General features: G+C 43.0%; 1 protein-coding gene and 1 long non-coding RNA gene across 5 annotated transcripts; one reads left to right on the top strand and one right to left on the bottom strand.

Annotated features, from left to right (window-relative positions):
* The first annotated feature begins 209 nt into the window (after window positions 1-209).
* Window positions 210-6,932, top strand: LOC147242044 (C-C chemokine receptor type 1-like). Its single transcript, XM_086191088.1, has 2 exons — window positions 210-388; window positions 3,657-6,932. Exons 1-2 carry the CDS (start codon window positions 210-212, stop codon window positions 4,513-4,515), a joined length of 1,038 nt encoding a protein of 345 aa, XP_086047214.1. The 3' UTR covers window positions 4,516-6,932.
* Window positions 5,843-13,995, bottom strand: LOC147242045 (uncharacterized). Of its 4 annotated transcripts, none has more exons than XR_015110846.1 (4): window positions 13,887-13,994; window positions 10,846-11,283; window positions 10,651-10,714; window positions 5,843-6,786 (listed from the first exon to the last, which is right to left on the bottom strand). It is a non-coding gene; the product is annotated as an uncharacterized LOC147242045 (long non-coding RNA). The 4 variants fall into 4 exon arrangements; XR_015110848.1 differs by lacking the exon at window positions 5,843-6,786 and adding an exon at window positions 7,474-7,826; XR_015110847.1 differs by lacking the exon at window positions 5,843-6,786 and adding an exon at window positions 13,738-13,802 and having other exon boundaries at window positions 10,591-10,714; window positions 13,887-13,995.
* Window positions 13,996-15,604: the final 1,609 nt, after the last annotated feature.

Below are 15,604 nucleotides of genomic sequence, written 5' to 3' on the forward strand. Positions count from 1 at the left end.
AACTAACGTGTGCTTTTATTTCCGGAGCTCCCCGGAGGTTTCTCCATGAAAGAGGCTGTTCTCTAGTGCTTCCTATTTGCATTCCCTTCAGGAGCACAAATGCATATTTCAGAAACATACATGCAGGCATGGACGCATCCTGTTGTACGCAGTGTGTGATGGATGAATGTTTTTTCTGACAGATTTTCCTGCTAACATCCGAGGTGAAGATGACACCTACCACGTCTGACTACATCTATGACTATTACAGTGACGAGCCTGGCACGCAGGGGGCGCCGTGCAGCCGCGATGGTGACAACTATGTCGGGGCGCAGCTGTCCATCCTCTACTACTTTATGTTTCTCTTCAGTGTCTTTGGCAACGGGCTTGTCCTGCTCATCATCCACCGGTGAGTCCAAACCCCAGCATCACCACCATGAGCCTGTGGCCAAGAAACTGTTAAATAATCGAAGTTTAGCAGTTTCACAGAGTGAGAGGAAGTCAATGTATGCAGGGAAGAGTTCTAACAGTGTGGAACCTCCACACAGACCTGTGAATCACTCTATTAAAGGTGTGATACTCGTTCACTGTGTGAGGGGAAACTGATCCAAAAAAAATTGTTTTCGTTGTCTTTTATTTTAGTTGAATTTATTTGCACAAAGGTAGAAAAAAATCCCTAAAACAATGCAATGGACTAATACTCCATGTTTGTAGAGGCTGTACACACTAGCAAATTGGATTTACAATTGAAGACAAGCTCATATAGAATTAAGATCGTGTGTGTGTGTGTGTGTGTGTGTGTATGTGAGGGAGAGAGAAGACTTCATAGAGAAATAATTAATATTCAGTTCAGTCTGTAAATGCAGAGAAAAAATGCAAAAGAATTGTGTGTACATTGTAAAGTAGAGAGCGTATGTGTCATGAGAGGCGTCCCAGACCAGCAACCATCTGTGGTTCGTGCTTTGTTCTCTGAGTGATGATCAAATATTTCCCCTCTCTTGACAGAGACGTTTTGCTCAGTCTGGTAGTGATGATGCTCTGATGAGGGCACCATGCTGACATGCGTCAGTCAGAAGCATTAAAAAAAGGAAATCTGAGAAGATCTTGCTTCTTTCATTTCTTTTAGGGCGCCATTGTTTCCACCCAGTGGGTGGTTTCTCTTGAGGTTTGCTTATCAAGCCTTTATGGTCACTGTTGTGCATGTTAACAATACAACGGAAAATTGAATATGGGCATGTAGAAAGAAATGATCAAATGTTAAATGAAAATTTGCAGGAAATAAGAATTCCTCAGAGTTCCTCGTTTGTCCTCCCTAATGGCCATGTTCCACTCATGCAAGAGGTTCCACTGAGCTCTTGAAAAATGGCCTTAAAACTGAACCAACATCCATTTTTTTCAACAAAAGTGAAAAGGCTTTTTCTCCCGATTCTTAAACTAAACTGTTTAACTAAACTAGACTCAAGTGCCCTGGTTGTTGCTCCGCCCCCTCTGCTGCTCTGAGGAGCATTGTGGATCACCACACCTCCCACCTCCTACCTGTGTGTCCCCAAAGTAAACTTTTTAAAATGCAGGACTTTTTCCTGCCTATTGCATAAATGCAGCTATAAACACAGCAGTGCTCGAGGAGATGGTGAAGTCCATTGGGTAGCGGTAGGTGTTCCTGGTTGAGGGGGCCAGGGTCAGGGCCTTGGCTCTCAGCCAGGTGACTTTGCCTGTTCATGATCCCCTTCTGTTGTTTTCAAGGCTTCTGACCATCAGGTTTTATGAAGAATGCATCAGGGAGGTGTGGCTTCAGCTATTAGGCTAACAGAAAAAGCAGACAGGAGACGATGGTGGTGATCGTCATGCAAAGAGCTTCGGATTCCTGCGAGAGAAACTGGAGCTTTTCTCCTCGCCCCCTAAGGTTTTCCTCCACCGTGTAACTATCGGCTATCTTGCTTTGTGAGCAAGCAAATGTGATAATGTTTCTGGTGCTCATGGAAAGACAAATGATAATCTCCGAGATGAACAAAGTCTCCCTGGGCTAGACTGGAGGAGTGCAGTATTTTATTAAGGATTGAGGAGACGTCAGGATAGCATATGAGCTGCATGCTGATGGCGCCGGGAGCTCACAGGAAGTACGTTTCTATTGACCATTCACAGCTTCAGGATTAGAAATAAAACATCCAAGCCTGCCTCATTTTCATTACTCATAAGGTTTGGTAAAAAAAACACAACACACAAAAAACCCTCAACAAACATGTTTACTCCAACCAAAGGAAATGAAATGAAATTAATGTCATCATTGGTCCTTGAGGCATTCATATCTGTAAATGATGGAAAATTATTTACTAAAGTATGCAGCAAAGCAAAGCTGCGTGTTCCTCAATATAGGGATGGAAATGATGAAAACACCAACGAAAGGCAGGTTATAAAAATAATGGGCATTTCTATAGAGAACTGATGGATTATTCACAGGTGTGGATGTGAAAAGGTTACCAATCATGAGATGAGCATTCATATCTCAAGAACACGTTATGAAAAAAATCCTTTAAACAGCCAAAGTTTGAGCAAGAAAGACTGTTTTTACTCAAATCTAACGAGAGTACCACGTCTCTATCAGTCACTTTTTGGCTAACAGACTCCTAAAACTTTCATACTGACACTGACCACTAACAGATACTAGATAGATTATTAGATATGCTCTCATGGCCAGTTTGTGCTGCAACATTGCTCTTCATTTTATTGCTGCATGCCGGTTCCTAATACGTTAGGATGTAAGAATGAGGATTGTTTTTAAAAGGACGGACAAAGAACAGCAATTCAAATCTTCCATCGTGTTCAGCCGAGGCTCAGGGCTCCAGCGACAGTTCAGTGTCTCTGGTTTGATCCTTGCTCCCCCGTGAGAATCAAACACTGAATGCAACACACAATACTTGAAGCATCAATTTTCACTGGGAATTCAATACTTCTACAACACAAACCTCCTGTAGGCCATTGTAGTAACAGCAGTAATAGTAGTGAAGTACTACTTCTTCACACAAACATTAAATACTCACGCAAAGCCACCTGAAAACTTGTGTTGTGACTGCATGTACTTCTTTTCAAACAGAGGCACCTGATGACACGGAGAGACAATCATTCATATTCAAATCATATTCATTTTCTAGTGTTGTCTCGTGACAAGCAGCCCAAGGTGCACACCACACACATCAACAGTGATTGTATGTGTACACTTCACGCACAGTGATATAAACATACATTCTGAAAAAATACGCCGTGCTGATTTAGTAAATGCTTCACTAAAAGGTTTCATAATTTAGGTGCATAAATGCTGAATGTCTCCCGCCAGAGTTGGAAAATGCTTTTGGCTCATGGAGATTTCCATCCCGTGACTGCAGGCATGCGCTGAACTGAACCGTGGAGTCCCACCAGCCAGGGTTTGAGAAACTAACAGACCCTCTCTATGCACACACGCTGGCTGAGCCTGACTCAACACATCAGCGCAGCACGGCAGGCGTTTACCTCCCTGAACCAACACGGCTACCACACGCTACTAAAACAGACCGAAACACAGAGAAGTGGATCAGGCCTTCCACATCTCTGTGCTCTTAGAGGTTAAAGATGTGAATAAACAGTTTTTAAAGCACTTCAGCTACAGACACGGTTGAAATACTGCACGTGTGATCACACCCCAGGTTTGAGAAGCTGACCACCGTGACCAACATCCTGCTGCTGAACCTGGTGATGTCCTCCCTGATCTTCATGGCCAGCCTTCCCTTCCTCGGAGCCTACATGCAGCTCTCCGACTGGATCTTCGGCAAAGTCATGTGTAAGATTGTAGGCAGCGTCTACTTCCTGGGCCTCTACAGTTCCGTCCTCTTTCTAACCCTTTTGACCTTTGACCGACACCTTGCAGTTGTTTACTCCTTGAGAGCGTCGCGACTGAGGAATCGAAGCTACGCGCTAGTCTCCTGCTTCGTGGTGTGGTTGGTCAGCGGCCTGGCGTGCATCAAGCCGATGATCCTCCACACCACATTTTTCCATTACGTGGACAATAAAACGTATTGTGATGAATATCCCGGCAGCGTTCCTTCTGTGGACGTGCCTCTGCTGAGAATATCTGGATTTTATCTTCAGCTTTTCCTTTTCTGGCTCTTTCCCCTGGCTGTTATTGTGTACTGCTACATTAGAATTGCTGTCACTGTTCTATCGTCCAAGATAGTTACCAAGTTCAAGACAGTCCGGCTGATATTCATCATTGTGCTGCTGTTTTTCATGTGCTGGACCCCCTTCAACATCGTCCTCCTGATGCGTGAGGAAGCTCCGAGCTGTGAGCAAGTACAGAGGCGAGGTTACGCACTGCAAGTCACTCGTAACATCGCTTACATTTACTTTTGCATCAGCCCCATCTTTTATACATTTGTTGGGAAAAAGTTCCAGAACTACTTCAGACAGCTGCTGGTAAAACACTTCCCAGGGTTAAAGAAGCATGTTAGTCTCAGTCAGTGCAGCAGAACCAATATGTCCACAAAGAGCACACCAAATGAGCTGTAGGGCAGGAAGCCCGTTCTTTCTCAGGGCTGCCGTATGTTCAGCAAACCGTGGCTTTATAAGAAACTGAAGAAAGTTCTGAATAGTTTTTGTGGAACGGAGCAGAAAGCATGATACCAGATGAAATTACTGACCTCAAATTTCATCAAGAAAAGCAGCTGAGTAGTTTTCAAAGAGGAACAGGAGCAAACCTCCTCAGGTGTTCAGAATGACCCTTTAACGCTTATAAGTGTCTGGGTCAGTTCATTCCCAACCATCCACATGATACAAAGTTTAAATCATTACTTTATAGAAAAAAATATCCTCGCAAAAATTGTTATAGCAAGATGTTTTGGTGGCGATTTCAGCCACCAAAACATCTTGAGGTCCACTCCAGTAGGTGATGATGCTGGTTGGATCATCACCAAAATGTCCTTTGGGAACTTCTTTTTAGTCCAGTTTTTCCACCTTAGCAAACAGAATCTCTTTAAATTCAAAAAGCAACTTTTCCTGCTCTCATTTCCCATGAATGTATGTTTAGAATACTTTTGGAATTATCCTGATCCCACTTTTTCTTGCAGTTTTTGATTTGGATGACTTGTTGGTATTTTGTAGCCGACACAAATCTGTGTTAAACTTCTGAATTCACTTACGGACCGATATCAAGTGGGCTTGACTTTTTCAAGCAGGTCAGCCCCAAAACAAACCTGCTACATCTTAATTTGCCATCATGACACAAATAAATGAAGACAGAGGAGGCCTGTTTATCCAGCGGCGGTGAGAGACGGTCCCATACATAACAACAGCCCCGTCCTTATTTGTTTAAGCTTCACCCATATTTATCTACTGGATTAGAGTTTCACGTACTAATGAGTTTGGGTGACCCTCTGTCCTCCAGAGCTGGTTGATTAGCGAGAGAGACGAATGTGAAGTTGAGCAGTTGTTCTACCTCCAAAAACATCTGTTAGAGTCGCATCACTCACTATTTTAACATCCAAGGTCAATTCAAGTTTTGTAGGAGAAAAAAAAAAAGTAGGTTTTTTTTCATCGTTTAAAAGACACATAATTGTACAGGTTTCCTTCCTGATCAAAGACAGAATGTTGGCTACTGTGTCATGTCTGCAGATGTGTTCAGTGTTATTCTGAATCTACCATGAGGGTAAAAGCTGCCGTTTGTTTTGAACCCTGCACCCTTGGTTAAATGTTATGAACCATGTAGAACAGCAAGAAAATCAATAAAAATACTTCCTGTCATAGACATGACGGTAACAGTAAAAATACTACATTCATTCAGTGCTTTTCTAGTCCACCAACTACTCAAAGAACTTTATTAAATATTCACATTCACCATTTCACACAACTACACTGATGGTGGAGGTATTAATACCAGTGTGTGTGTGTGTGTGTGGGAGGGGGTGGTTCAGTGGCTTGCTCAAGGACACTTCAGCAGTCTCTAAAGGAGCTGGGCATTAAACCAGCAACCCTCTGATTACGAGACAGCCAGTCTACCACTTGAGCCCACAAGTTTAAGTAATGAAACATTTGGACATTTTCCTGCCATGAAACATTTGAAGCTTGTTGTTGATCCTGTTTGTTGATGTCCGATCCAGTCTCTCATGTTTGGATCCATTCTCTCATGAGATCTGATCCAGTCTGTCATTATCTGATCTACTCTCATGTTTTCACTACTCTCAATTTTAGATCCATGCTCTTGTTATTTGATCCACTCTCCTTTTATCTGATCCATCCTCTCGTTATGTGAATCAGTCTCTTGTTATGTGATCCATTCTCTGGTTATGTGATCCTGTCTCTGGTTACGTGATCCTGTCTCTGGTTACGTGATCCCATCTCATTCTGCCAGGTTCAATAATGGAGCAGACGTGGTTTGACTGTGATTCTGAGGACCCGACAAAGACCCCTCAGCTGGATCCACATAGTTGGTTTCCATCAGTCTGACTCAGGCGTGCAGACTCAGCATCCAGTCATTTTCCATCCTTGAGACATTTCTCTCATATAGTTTGTCTTTCTGAAGTGTTTCCTTCTTCTCATGCTAATTTTGTAATTTTAAGTTTTACCAGTTGTAATTTGGAAGATTGTTTTCAATTTTGTAAATGGCAGTTTATGTTATATTTTGTTTTTGTGATTCGTTTGATGTCCAGTTGATCAAGTTTCGTATGTTTACTTGGTGTATTTTTAATTAATCGAATGAAAGCTGCTGCACAGTGACGGGTGGGCCTGGGTGTTCTTTGGAGGAGGAAGAAGGAAGAGGAGGAAGAGGAGGAAGATAAATGAGACCTAGAGGAGGGAACAACAGCAGGACATCCTCATTAAACCTTGAAATCACGTGTCCTGAATTCCCACTGGCTGAGCCGGAACGAGCAGGTTTATTCTGCATCACCCGTGTAGTTGAACTCTTACTGCTGCATGCAACAGAACATTTTAATGTCGAATCTTCAGTAGTTACAACAAAGAGATTCCTGCCGTTTATTTGTACATGAATTGTTCCATAAGGGACAAAACGATGTTTGAACAGCTTCTTTTCTCCACTGACTGCAACTGCTGCTTCATGAAGTCAGAACACAAAAATGTTACAACAAATAAGGAAAACTTCTCACGCTTCATCTATTTTTTGAAAGTGTTTTCTTTTTATGAATGTTTTGCATTCCCTTAGTGAGAATTATAATGTACTTTCAGCTTGATTTTTGATGAAGTGGTGCAGGAGGAAACAGGTTTAACAGTTTTTGAGGAGGTGGCTGCCAGCCTCCATTGGGAGGTACAGAGGACATACGGCTGATCTGATGTGGATTTTCAAAGTTTTAATCTTCAGACAGTTGCTGCAGCGCCACCATCAGGGCTACTGGCCTACAAAACCAGCTGAGGACGTTTGGAAAAGAACTGGAGATAACAATAAAGATGTGTTTATTTTCATCCATGGGAGCTTCCCTCATGAGGGCTGCTGGATAACTGATGTTATCCCTGTCAATATAACTAATTTTTTCCCTAAAGATTTATTTAGTATTACTACAAGTGAGTCATGTAATGAACTTCTGCTTTCCCACAATAATGTATAAATATGAAAGAAGTCATAGAATATGTTCCAACAACTCAAAGAGATTGAGGGGAAGCGGTCCAAAGTGTGAATTTGACTTTTAGAACTGCTTTTTTTCTGCAAAAAGCCTCGTGCTCCTCGAGTCAGTCACCATGAATTAAAATGAACAACTGATAAATGTACTCGTTTTCTCAGCTGGCACAAGATCGCTTCAGTTTCCTCATCTGATCAACATGTTAATAGCATGTAGCCCTGGAGGTCCTGGATATTCGTTTCCTGTTAACTGCTGGTGCAGAGAGAGAGAGAGAGAGAGAGAGAGAGAGAGAGAGAGAGAGAGAGAGAGAGGATGCTGACATCACGGTGAATGGCTTGGGGAGTTCTGAATAATCACATCACATCAGTTTTTTTTTAAAAATATATCTCAAGATGGCAGGAAATTTAAATTTTAAATGTTTTGTTTGTTGTAGTCGGGGGGGGGGGGCAGATCTACTCGTAGTTTTGACCCCCCCATGATCACAGCCTTTGGGTAAAGTCAAATTTGAATGCAGTACAGCAGGCATCTTATATTCCTGATACTGAGCAGCTTTTAAAACAAAGCCTATATCCGTGCTTCCTCACGTCATTTCTCACGTTGCCTGTTTGCGGTGGCAGTGCCGGTTCCGATCTAAATCTCCAGCACAACAGCCGCCGGACGCCCCTCTGACATCAGTGGCGTTCTACTCTCTACACGTGGTCAGGTGACATGCTGGAACCCAGGTTAAGTCTCTGCTAGTTTCTCCAGTCTAGGCAGAGGAGCCGGTAATGCATAGCAGCTTCAGCACAAGATGTTGGTTTCAGATAGGATGATGTTGAGTAACTCAAGACACACGCTACGACAGCGAGGAAAGAGGAAGTGCAAACTTGTGCCACAGTGGCAGCTGTGGGGGAGGGACAGATTTTTTTCAAATGCTAAGGGAAGCATTTGTGGCAGATCTGAAAGAGCTTAAATCAACAGAGGGCTGTTTATCATCAGAGAGGCGGGGGTCCAGCCCTGCCGCACAAAGCAAAGAAGCACTACCTTCTCTAGCAGGACCTGAGGGTGTCGACTGAGTTCCCAACACTCACCGTGAGTGCCAGGGTGCTGGTCGGGACGGTCGCCCCCCCGCCCAGGCATGACCGAGTCTGACCTTCAACTGGTTTCACCATCATTTATTCTCACAGTTTCATGTTGTAATTGATGCTCTAAACACCAGAGTCAACGTTTGGCAAAATCCAGACAATTATCGCTTATGTTAGTGGTCAGTAGAAAAACTGCAGTGTGTGTGTGTGTGTGTCCTTGTACTTACTACATAGTGAGGACTAGAATACGTATTTAACCAACAGAGTGAGGACATTTTTGGAAAGTGAGGACATTTTAGCCAGTCCTCACATCTTCAGAGGGTCGTTTGAAAGTCAAGACTTGGTTTTAGGGTCAAGGTTAGAATCAGGTTCAGGTTAGGTTTAGGTTAGGGACAGGAAATGTGTCACTGTGGAGGGACACAATGGGTGCACTGGCAACAGGTTATTAACTTAATTACTTTATGTCCGCTAGGAGGAAACCAGGTTAGGTTTAGGGTCAAGGTTAGGGTCAGGCAATCAGTTGAGATGGTTAGGTTTAGTGGGAGGGGCTAGGGAATGTATTATGTTAATGAAAGTCCTCCCAAAGATATAAGTACAAGGATGTGTGTGTGTGTGTGTGTGTATTTGTGTGTGTGTGAGCATCAATTTGCAGGAATAGGGTCAGTAAGAAAATAAACACAGTTGTGTCAATCAGAAACCAAAAGCTAATCAGAAAATATGATGTTGTTTTTGTTGTGTGAAATCACTCAAAATCACATGATGCTACTGATGCTATATTGCAGCTAAGCTAATCAGCGCTCAGCCCTTCCAGTGAGTTCCTGGGTCTGTAATGCACCACAGAGGAGGGAAGCATATCGGTCTGTTTCTCTAAATGTATCCAAATGTTCCCTGAGAGGGATGTAATCAGAAGCAAGATAAATGAGTAGTCCAGGTAATTTGTCTCTCCCTTGAGGCTGGCTCTGTCTCAACCTAGCAGGATCGCCATGGTAACTTGTCTGCAAACCTATTGACCCTTTGAATTTTACACTGAATCTGATTGTGAACTACAAAAATGAGGAACACATAGCAAGTAAATAACCACACTAGATGATGTTTTTATGCTTCACTGTACCGACAGCAAATAGAACATTGGTTAAAATTGTATAACCTCGACAATATAACATAACATAACATAACATAACATAACATAACATAATATAATATAACAAAATATAATATAATATAATATAATATATTGGGATCACCCCTAACAAGCAAGAGGAGATCAAATTAGATGCTCGTCAATGGAAAAGCAGAGAGAATGCAGGGATCAGTGGGGCCGATAATTTAGATTTAGTCTCATTCTTGATCTTCAGACGGAACTAAACATTGGTTTTTATCAAAGTTTATTAAATTTTATCCTTCCTAGGTTTAACTGAGAAAAAAGACATTGCATTATAGTCAACTCTGATTCTCAGTTCCTCTCCCTTCAGTGCTGAGAGGCTTGCCTGCACACTCACCTTTTCAACATCCTTTAAACATCGAGCTTTTCAATGAGCTTATTTCATTTTATTAGGGCCTGAGCCCTGAGGTACTCCGGGGCGAAGACCCTATTATGTTTGCAGGACACACTCGTTTATTCTATATTTGATTTAATTGTTTCATTTTGTCACTCTATGCTTTTTCCTATGTAATTTTTTATTAGTCAAATAATGGATGTTATTTGTAGTGGTAGTACAGTATTATTGTCGTTCTTCAGCTTTTTGTTGTAACATTATGACTTTACCATTCTAATCTGTGGGGTCACTTGGTAGGGGATTCTGACTTATATTAGGGTTAATATGATAATTTGACTGTCAATTGAACAAATAGACGACTAGAGCTGACTCTTATGTGATTTTATTCTCAGTATTTCAGAATTTCTCCCCTCAACATGGCACTAATATTGTGTAATATTGTATACTGTTACCCCTGTTCAAAAACAGGGGTAACAGGAGTAGCACTGCGCCCCCTGCACAAAAAAGATGAAATACCTCCAGTCAGTCCTCCATCAGCTGCCAGCTTGTGGAAACAGAAGCTCATTTTCTTCACCAACTTCTACATTAGTTTGAACAGAATAACATAACATGTTTTTGTTTTTTACTTTACTTAATTCACTATTATGTATCTCTGCTATTATTTTTTTAAGCTTATTGCTGTCTTGAAAAGTGCTATAAAGTTGTACTTACCTCCTTACTTTACTGCATCTCAGGACAGCACCTTCTGACTTCAGGCTATAACCATCTCCACCAGCCAGGCAGGTAGCGTCATTGGTGGCCTGCTGGAGGTCAGCCAGCAGCCCTGCAGCCATCAGTCTGTCACTCAGCTAACCCAGCAGCTCCTGAACCTGTCAGCCAGTCAGCAGCCACACCTGCCAGGTAGCCAACCAGGCAGCCAGTTCCCCCAGCTTCTGTCAGCCCTCCAAGCAGCTCAGCAGCCAGAACAATCTCCCTGCAGCAGCTCCGGTACCTGCAGTCAGGCCCATTGTGTGGGCCACAGTTACCTGCCACTGCCAGGACCTCCATCAGGGAGGCGTTCACCTTTGAGGACTTTGAGGTTAAGATGTTGCCTGCAACCGGCGTCTGGCTCCCCCCTGCAAACCTCCTCATCTCTCCATGTCAGCTGATCTAGATGCACAGCGATAGTTTTCATGTTACATTTGTCATGTGATACGTACAGTAGTTGCATGCAGCACAACAACAATTAATTGTGACAACATTGATACTGTTGGTGAGAAACGTAGCAGCTGTGCAGGTGTGCTCAGTGTGAGACAGAGGAGCATGGCGAGCAGGAATTATTGGCTATTGCCCTCGGAGTGAAACCTAGAGTTGTCCCACTTTTCAGGAAATTCTCAACAGATTTACGTTCAACACATCAGCATTAACAATACTTGATGTTATTATTCTCCCGTAGCAACTCCCCTCATACCCGTGTATTTTGTGTATTTTCTTTTCCCACATGTCTGGACATACATTCTGCCTCTGCGTGTAATTTTCATGTATTACCAGTGACAAGGACAAGGACAAAACAGATTTGCTATTTCTTCCAAAATTCTCCTGCTACTGTAATAAAGCACATGTATCATGTTCCAATACCAGCTTTCCCCCCAACTCTTTTCCCACACGACATGAAGAAAGAATAAAAGAAAGAAAATTTAACTATTTGCCAGCGATGTTGAAAAACTTGGTTTGCTTGGAGATAAGCCTAAAGAAAGAGATTTCTCTTGTTTCACCTTCATGCTGTGTTTCATTTTTACTTTTAATAGAAGTGTCAAGAAGCTCTCAGGGGTCCTCCACTTGTGGGGAATGAGAATTAATTGGAGGATTAGAGCTACATGCTCCCTGCTCTCTGTCCTGACTTATAACATGGCTTTAGGCGCTGCAGCGCTGCCTCCTCGCTGACTAGCAAACGGCTGGGCTTTTTTGTGGTTCCCCCCCTTTTCATCCAACAGTCCCTGTTGACAAGTTTGTAGTGTTGCCACAGCGCACTGGAATGCACTCAGGGACTTTTCTCTCCAATTGAGAAAAATGTTGTGAAACTGGTGTGGAAAAACACATTTACCATGGCCTTGGTCAGCACAAAAAAACATTAAAATTCACAAAAAAATCAATAGCAGAATGAAGGTGAAATTCTTAAAAATAAATGTGCATTAAAGGGAAATATTCCCTGTAAACAGGACAGAAAATGTCACAGGCATCAGTTTTTTTTAACTGTAAAATAAATTTCCGACCACTCTGAATAATAGTTAATTTCTAAAAAAAGGGTCCTTCCCTTCTTCTGTGGGCTACACCAGCGCAGTGATAATTACGACACCTGCATGCAGCTGCTCCTTCACCTCTGATGGATTGATTCACCCATACTCTTGTGACCTCACTGCACTTGTGCGCAGTCTTGAACAAGCCCGAGGCCTCCTCACTCCTGTCCAATCAACAGAGAAAAACTGTTGTCGCTACGGCAATGGTCCTTCTGCATATGCATGTGCTCACCCTCTTTGCTATATTCAACTTGATTGTTCACACAATGTTGGTGTATTTTGTGGGAATGCTTTTATTTTGACTTGACAACTTGTCATTGATGTTGGCTTCCTATGTAGGCTGTGTTACCATAACGGAAGAGAAATGTTGCCCGTCCTTCATCACTAGCTCTTGGTTGAGGGATTCAGTAAGTCTATGATCATCAGTATGAGAGTCAGACCATTAGTGGAGGGGGTGCGCTACATGACTTACATCACGGATCACAACTTTTCTCACAGCTCACTAATGCCTTGTTCCCACATAGTTCCGTGTACACGGGTCAGTTTAGAAGTCCATTTATTCCTGTGGAAATCTCCGTAATCTCTGATGCGTCTGCCAAACTCCTCCCTCCCGAATCTGCCTCATGCATGTTGAAAATAAAGTGAACTTCTGCTGCAGAGTTCAGACAGACCTTGAAAACTATGCTTCCTCTAACAGGCTCACGGGCTGCAGGGGAGCTAAATAAGGGGCTGTTGCTTCCTCTGCAGCATCTCTGAAGTGCATCCAGGTGTTGAAAAAGAGACGCCAGACATCTGTACATTCGTATGAGGCATCAGTGTTCTCCTGCTGTTTACATCACGACTGCTCTCCACACATGACCAGATGCTCCACGTGATCTTTATCGGCACAAGATCATATAGATATGTGTGACCAGATTACACTGGGATGAGACTGGCACAACAAAATACACTTCAGTGGGTCTTTATTGCCCCGACTGTCCTCAGCCGAGAACAGCATTAATTAGTTTAGTTTTGAAGTGGATTTGAAAAAAACAAAACAAAACATATATTGTTTGCTTATCTGTCTTAATCCTTCTGCAACTAACAGACAATCTTTTTATAATAAAAAGGCAACATTTTTATCCTGGACAGACAACAGTAGTGGCTACTTTTTCCTATACAGACAGGAAATAAAACAATATACAAATCGTCAGCCACACGTTCATTATTTGAATAAACACACTTCACGAAGGTCCTAAACATCTTGCATGTAACATAAATCAACTACCATGTTTTCATGTCAGGATGGATTTAAATAACAAGAAATTAGCAACTGAGACAAACTTACTCAGTATAGCCATCTGAGAGCTTAGCTTCCTCCAGCACATGCACAGACACCTCCATATCTCCCCTCTAAATGGGTACGCAAGCTAAGCATGAACAACAACATATAAACAATACCGGACGAACGTTTCTAACTCTCTCATCATCACTCACGCTGAACCACTGCCGTTTAGGCGAACTCCCGGCACAACACCGCCAACACACTGGACACTGGACAACACACTCGGACCACACCCAGACAGGTGGCTGCCAAATCGCTACTCCGCTCCTCAGTAGGCGATTTTCCGCGGGCGCACGAAGTCTCATGTGACTTCCGCATTCTCGCGAGACTTTCCCCCCACAGCAGGTCTTAGGGTGATACACCCAGAAATGTATTCCGTGACAAGAAACAACAGTCACCCCTATTCACCTGGTTACACATGGATTTTAATTTATCTTGTTTAATGCGGAAAGCCCCCCTGAAAACCCAAAGCATGGAGGGCTGCTGCTGCCTCACGTTGCCTCTGATCCAGTGAAGTGTTCATTTGAATCATTTTTAAACACTGTTTGTTTTTCCACACAGTTTTGTGGACTTTCTGTCTTTGTGCATGCCTGGAGGACTGTCCACAGAACCAGCTGCATTTGTGATTGTTGGCCACGGCCCCAGTGTAGTTGTGTACATTATTCATCAACACATATCCCCAGTTGCACGTATTTATTCGCTCCCAGTCTGGGCTTGCTGTTTGTGTTTTTGCTCCTCCAGTCATATGTGATGACAGGAACTCCATAAAACAGCGTAAAAAAACAAACCATCTTCAAAACTGAGAGAATGAGTGAAATGGAGGCCACTCTATCAGAGGCAGTGAGCACAGTGGCAGTTTGTTGTTTAACTGCATGTGACAATAGATGAAGCCCAGTCTGACAATGACCCTGTGTTGCACATGCAGGGCAGCTGCTCATGTCTGAATGTGCTGTAGATATATGGAGGAGAATATTTAGTATCCTGCATTAAATCTTAGCAACTTTTCAGGCTATACGGCTGGGAAACAGCTGCCTGACTGTGCATACGGAGCAAGTAAAAGAAGAGACAAAGAATTAAGCCTTTGTCTTCAGTCGAGGTAACAAACCAGTTGTTTTTAACCACAGACGTGTGTACAGTGGTTTACTTCCAGTTCTTAGATGGGAAGGTCTGTGAGATGTTGTGCGTATCTGTTTTTCTTCTTGTACCTGCCTTAACACTGTGTAATTTAGATATTGTGTACATTCCAGCGTATTTAGATTGATCCTCCCTAGACAATAAATACATAAAGTGATGGCTCTCTATGAACCAGGCATACTTGTGGTTATTGCCGTGGGTTAGAGTGCTGCGCCAGCGTCGGAGTGGTTAGGTTCTACAGTGGACCTGCTCTGCGTGGTAGCTGCCCTGTGAGTTGCTGAAATGGCTCATCTGCGTAGGACTCTACTTACACATCTGCTCCACAGTTGTCACACCAGGCAAAGAATTCAGGCCTTGAGATTCAAGCAGCTTCCACATATCTTTCCTCTGTTGTGAAGTGGGAGGCAGGAGCTGCTGGCAGGATCTTGGCATCCGTTTGAGTCCTAAAGCTCATGGTTGTCTTTGTCCCAGCCACAGCAGAGAGACTGGGACTTTGTATTTAAACTGCCAGTGAAACCCACAGCTATGTGTATGCATGAAAAGCTGCCAAGTTTCTGCAGCGGGCGCAGGAGTGTCGCTGGGTTTCAGTGGCCTCTCTGCTGTACGTGCGCAAAGATGCACTTGGTGACTTGCTGACAAATGTTGGGGTTTTGCTGTAAAATTCTGATAAACAAACTCCCAGCCTGGCTTGAGACTGATCGATAGATTGATTGATTGACGCTTGTTATGATAAAGT

Source organism: Aulostomus chinensis, chromosome 21 (genome assembly GCF_037954235.1).
Source record: "Aulostomus chinensis isolate RoL2024-O1b breed Wild chromosome 21, RoL_Achi_v1.0, whole genome shotgun sequence".
NCBI classification, from domain to species: Eukaryota; Metazoa; Chordata; class Actinopteri; order Syngnathiformes; family Aulostomidae; genus Aulostomus; species Aulostomus chinensis.

What these genes read in the sequence shown, in the direction of transcription:
- LOC147242044 (XM_086191088.1), top strand. Translation starts at nt 210, where the DNA reads ATGACACCTACCACGTCTGACTACATCTATGACTATTACAGTGACGAG. An exon ending in GTCCTGCTCATCATCCACCG is followed by an intron (nt 389 to 3,656) that starts GTGAGTCCAAAC and finishes ATCACACCCCAG; the next exon opens with GTTTGAGAAGCTGACCACCG.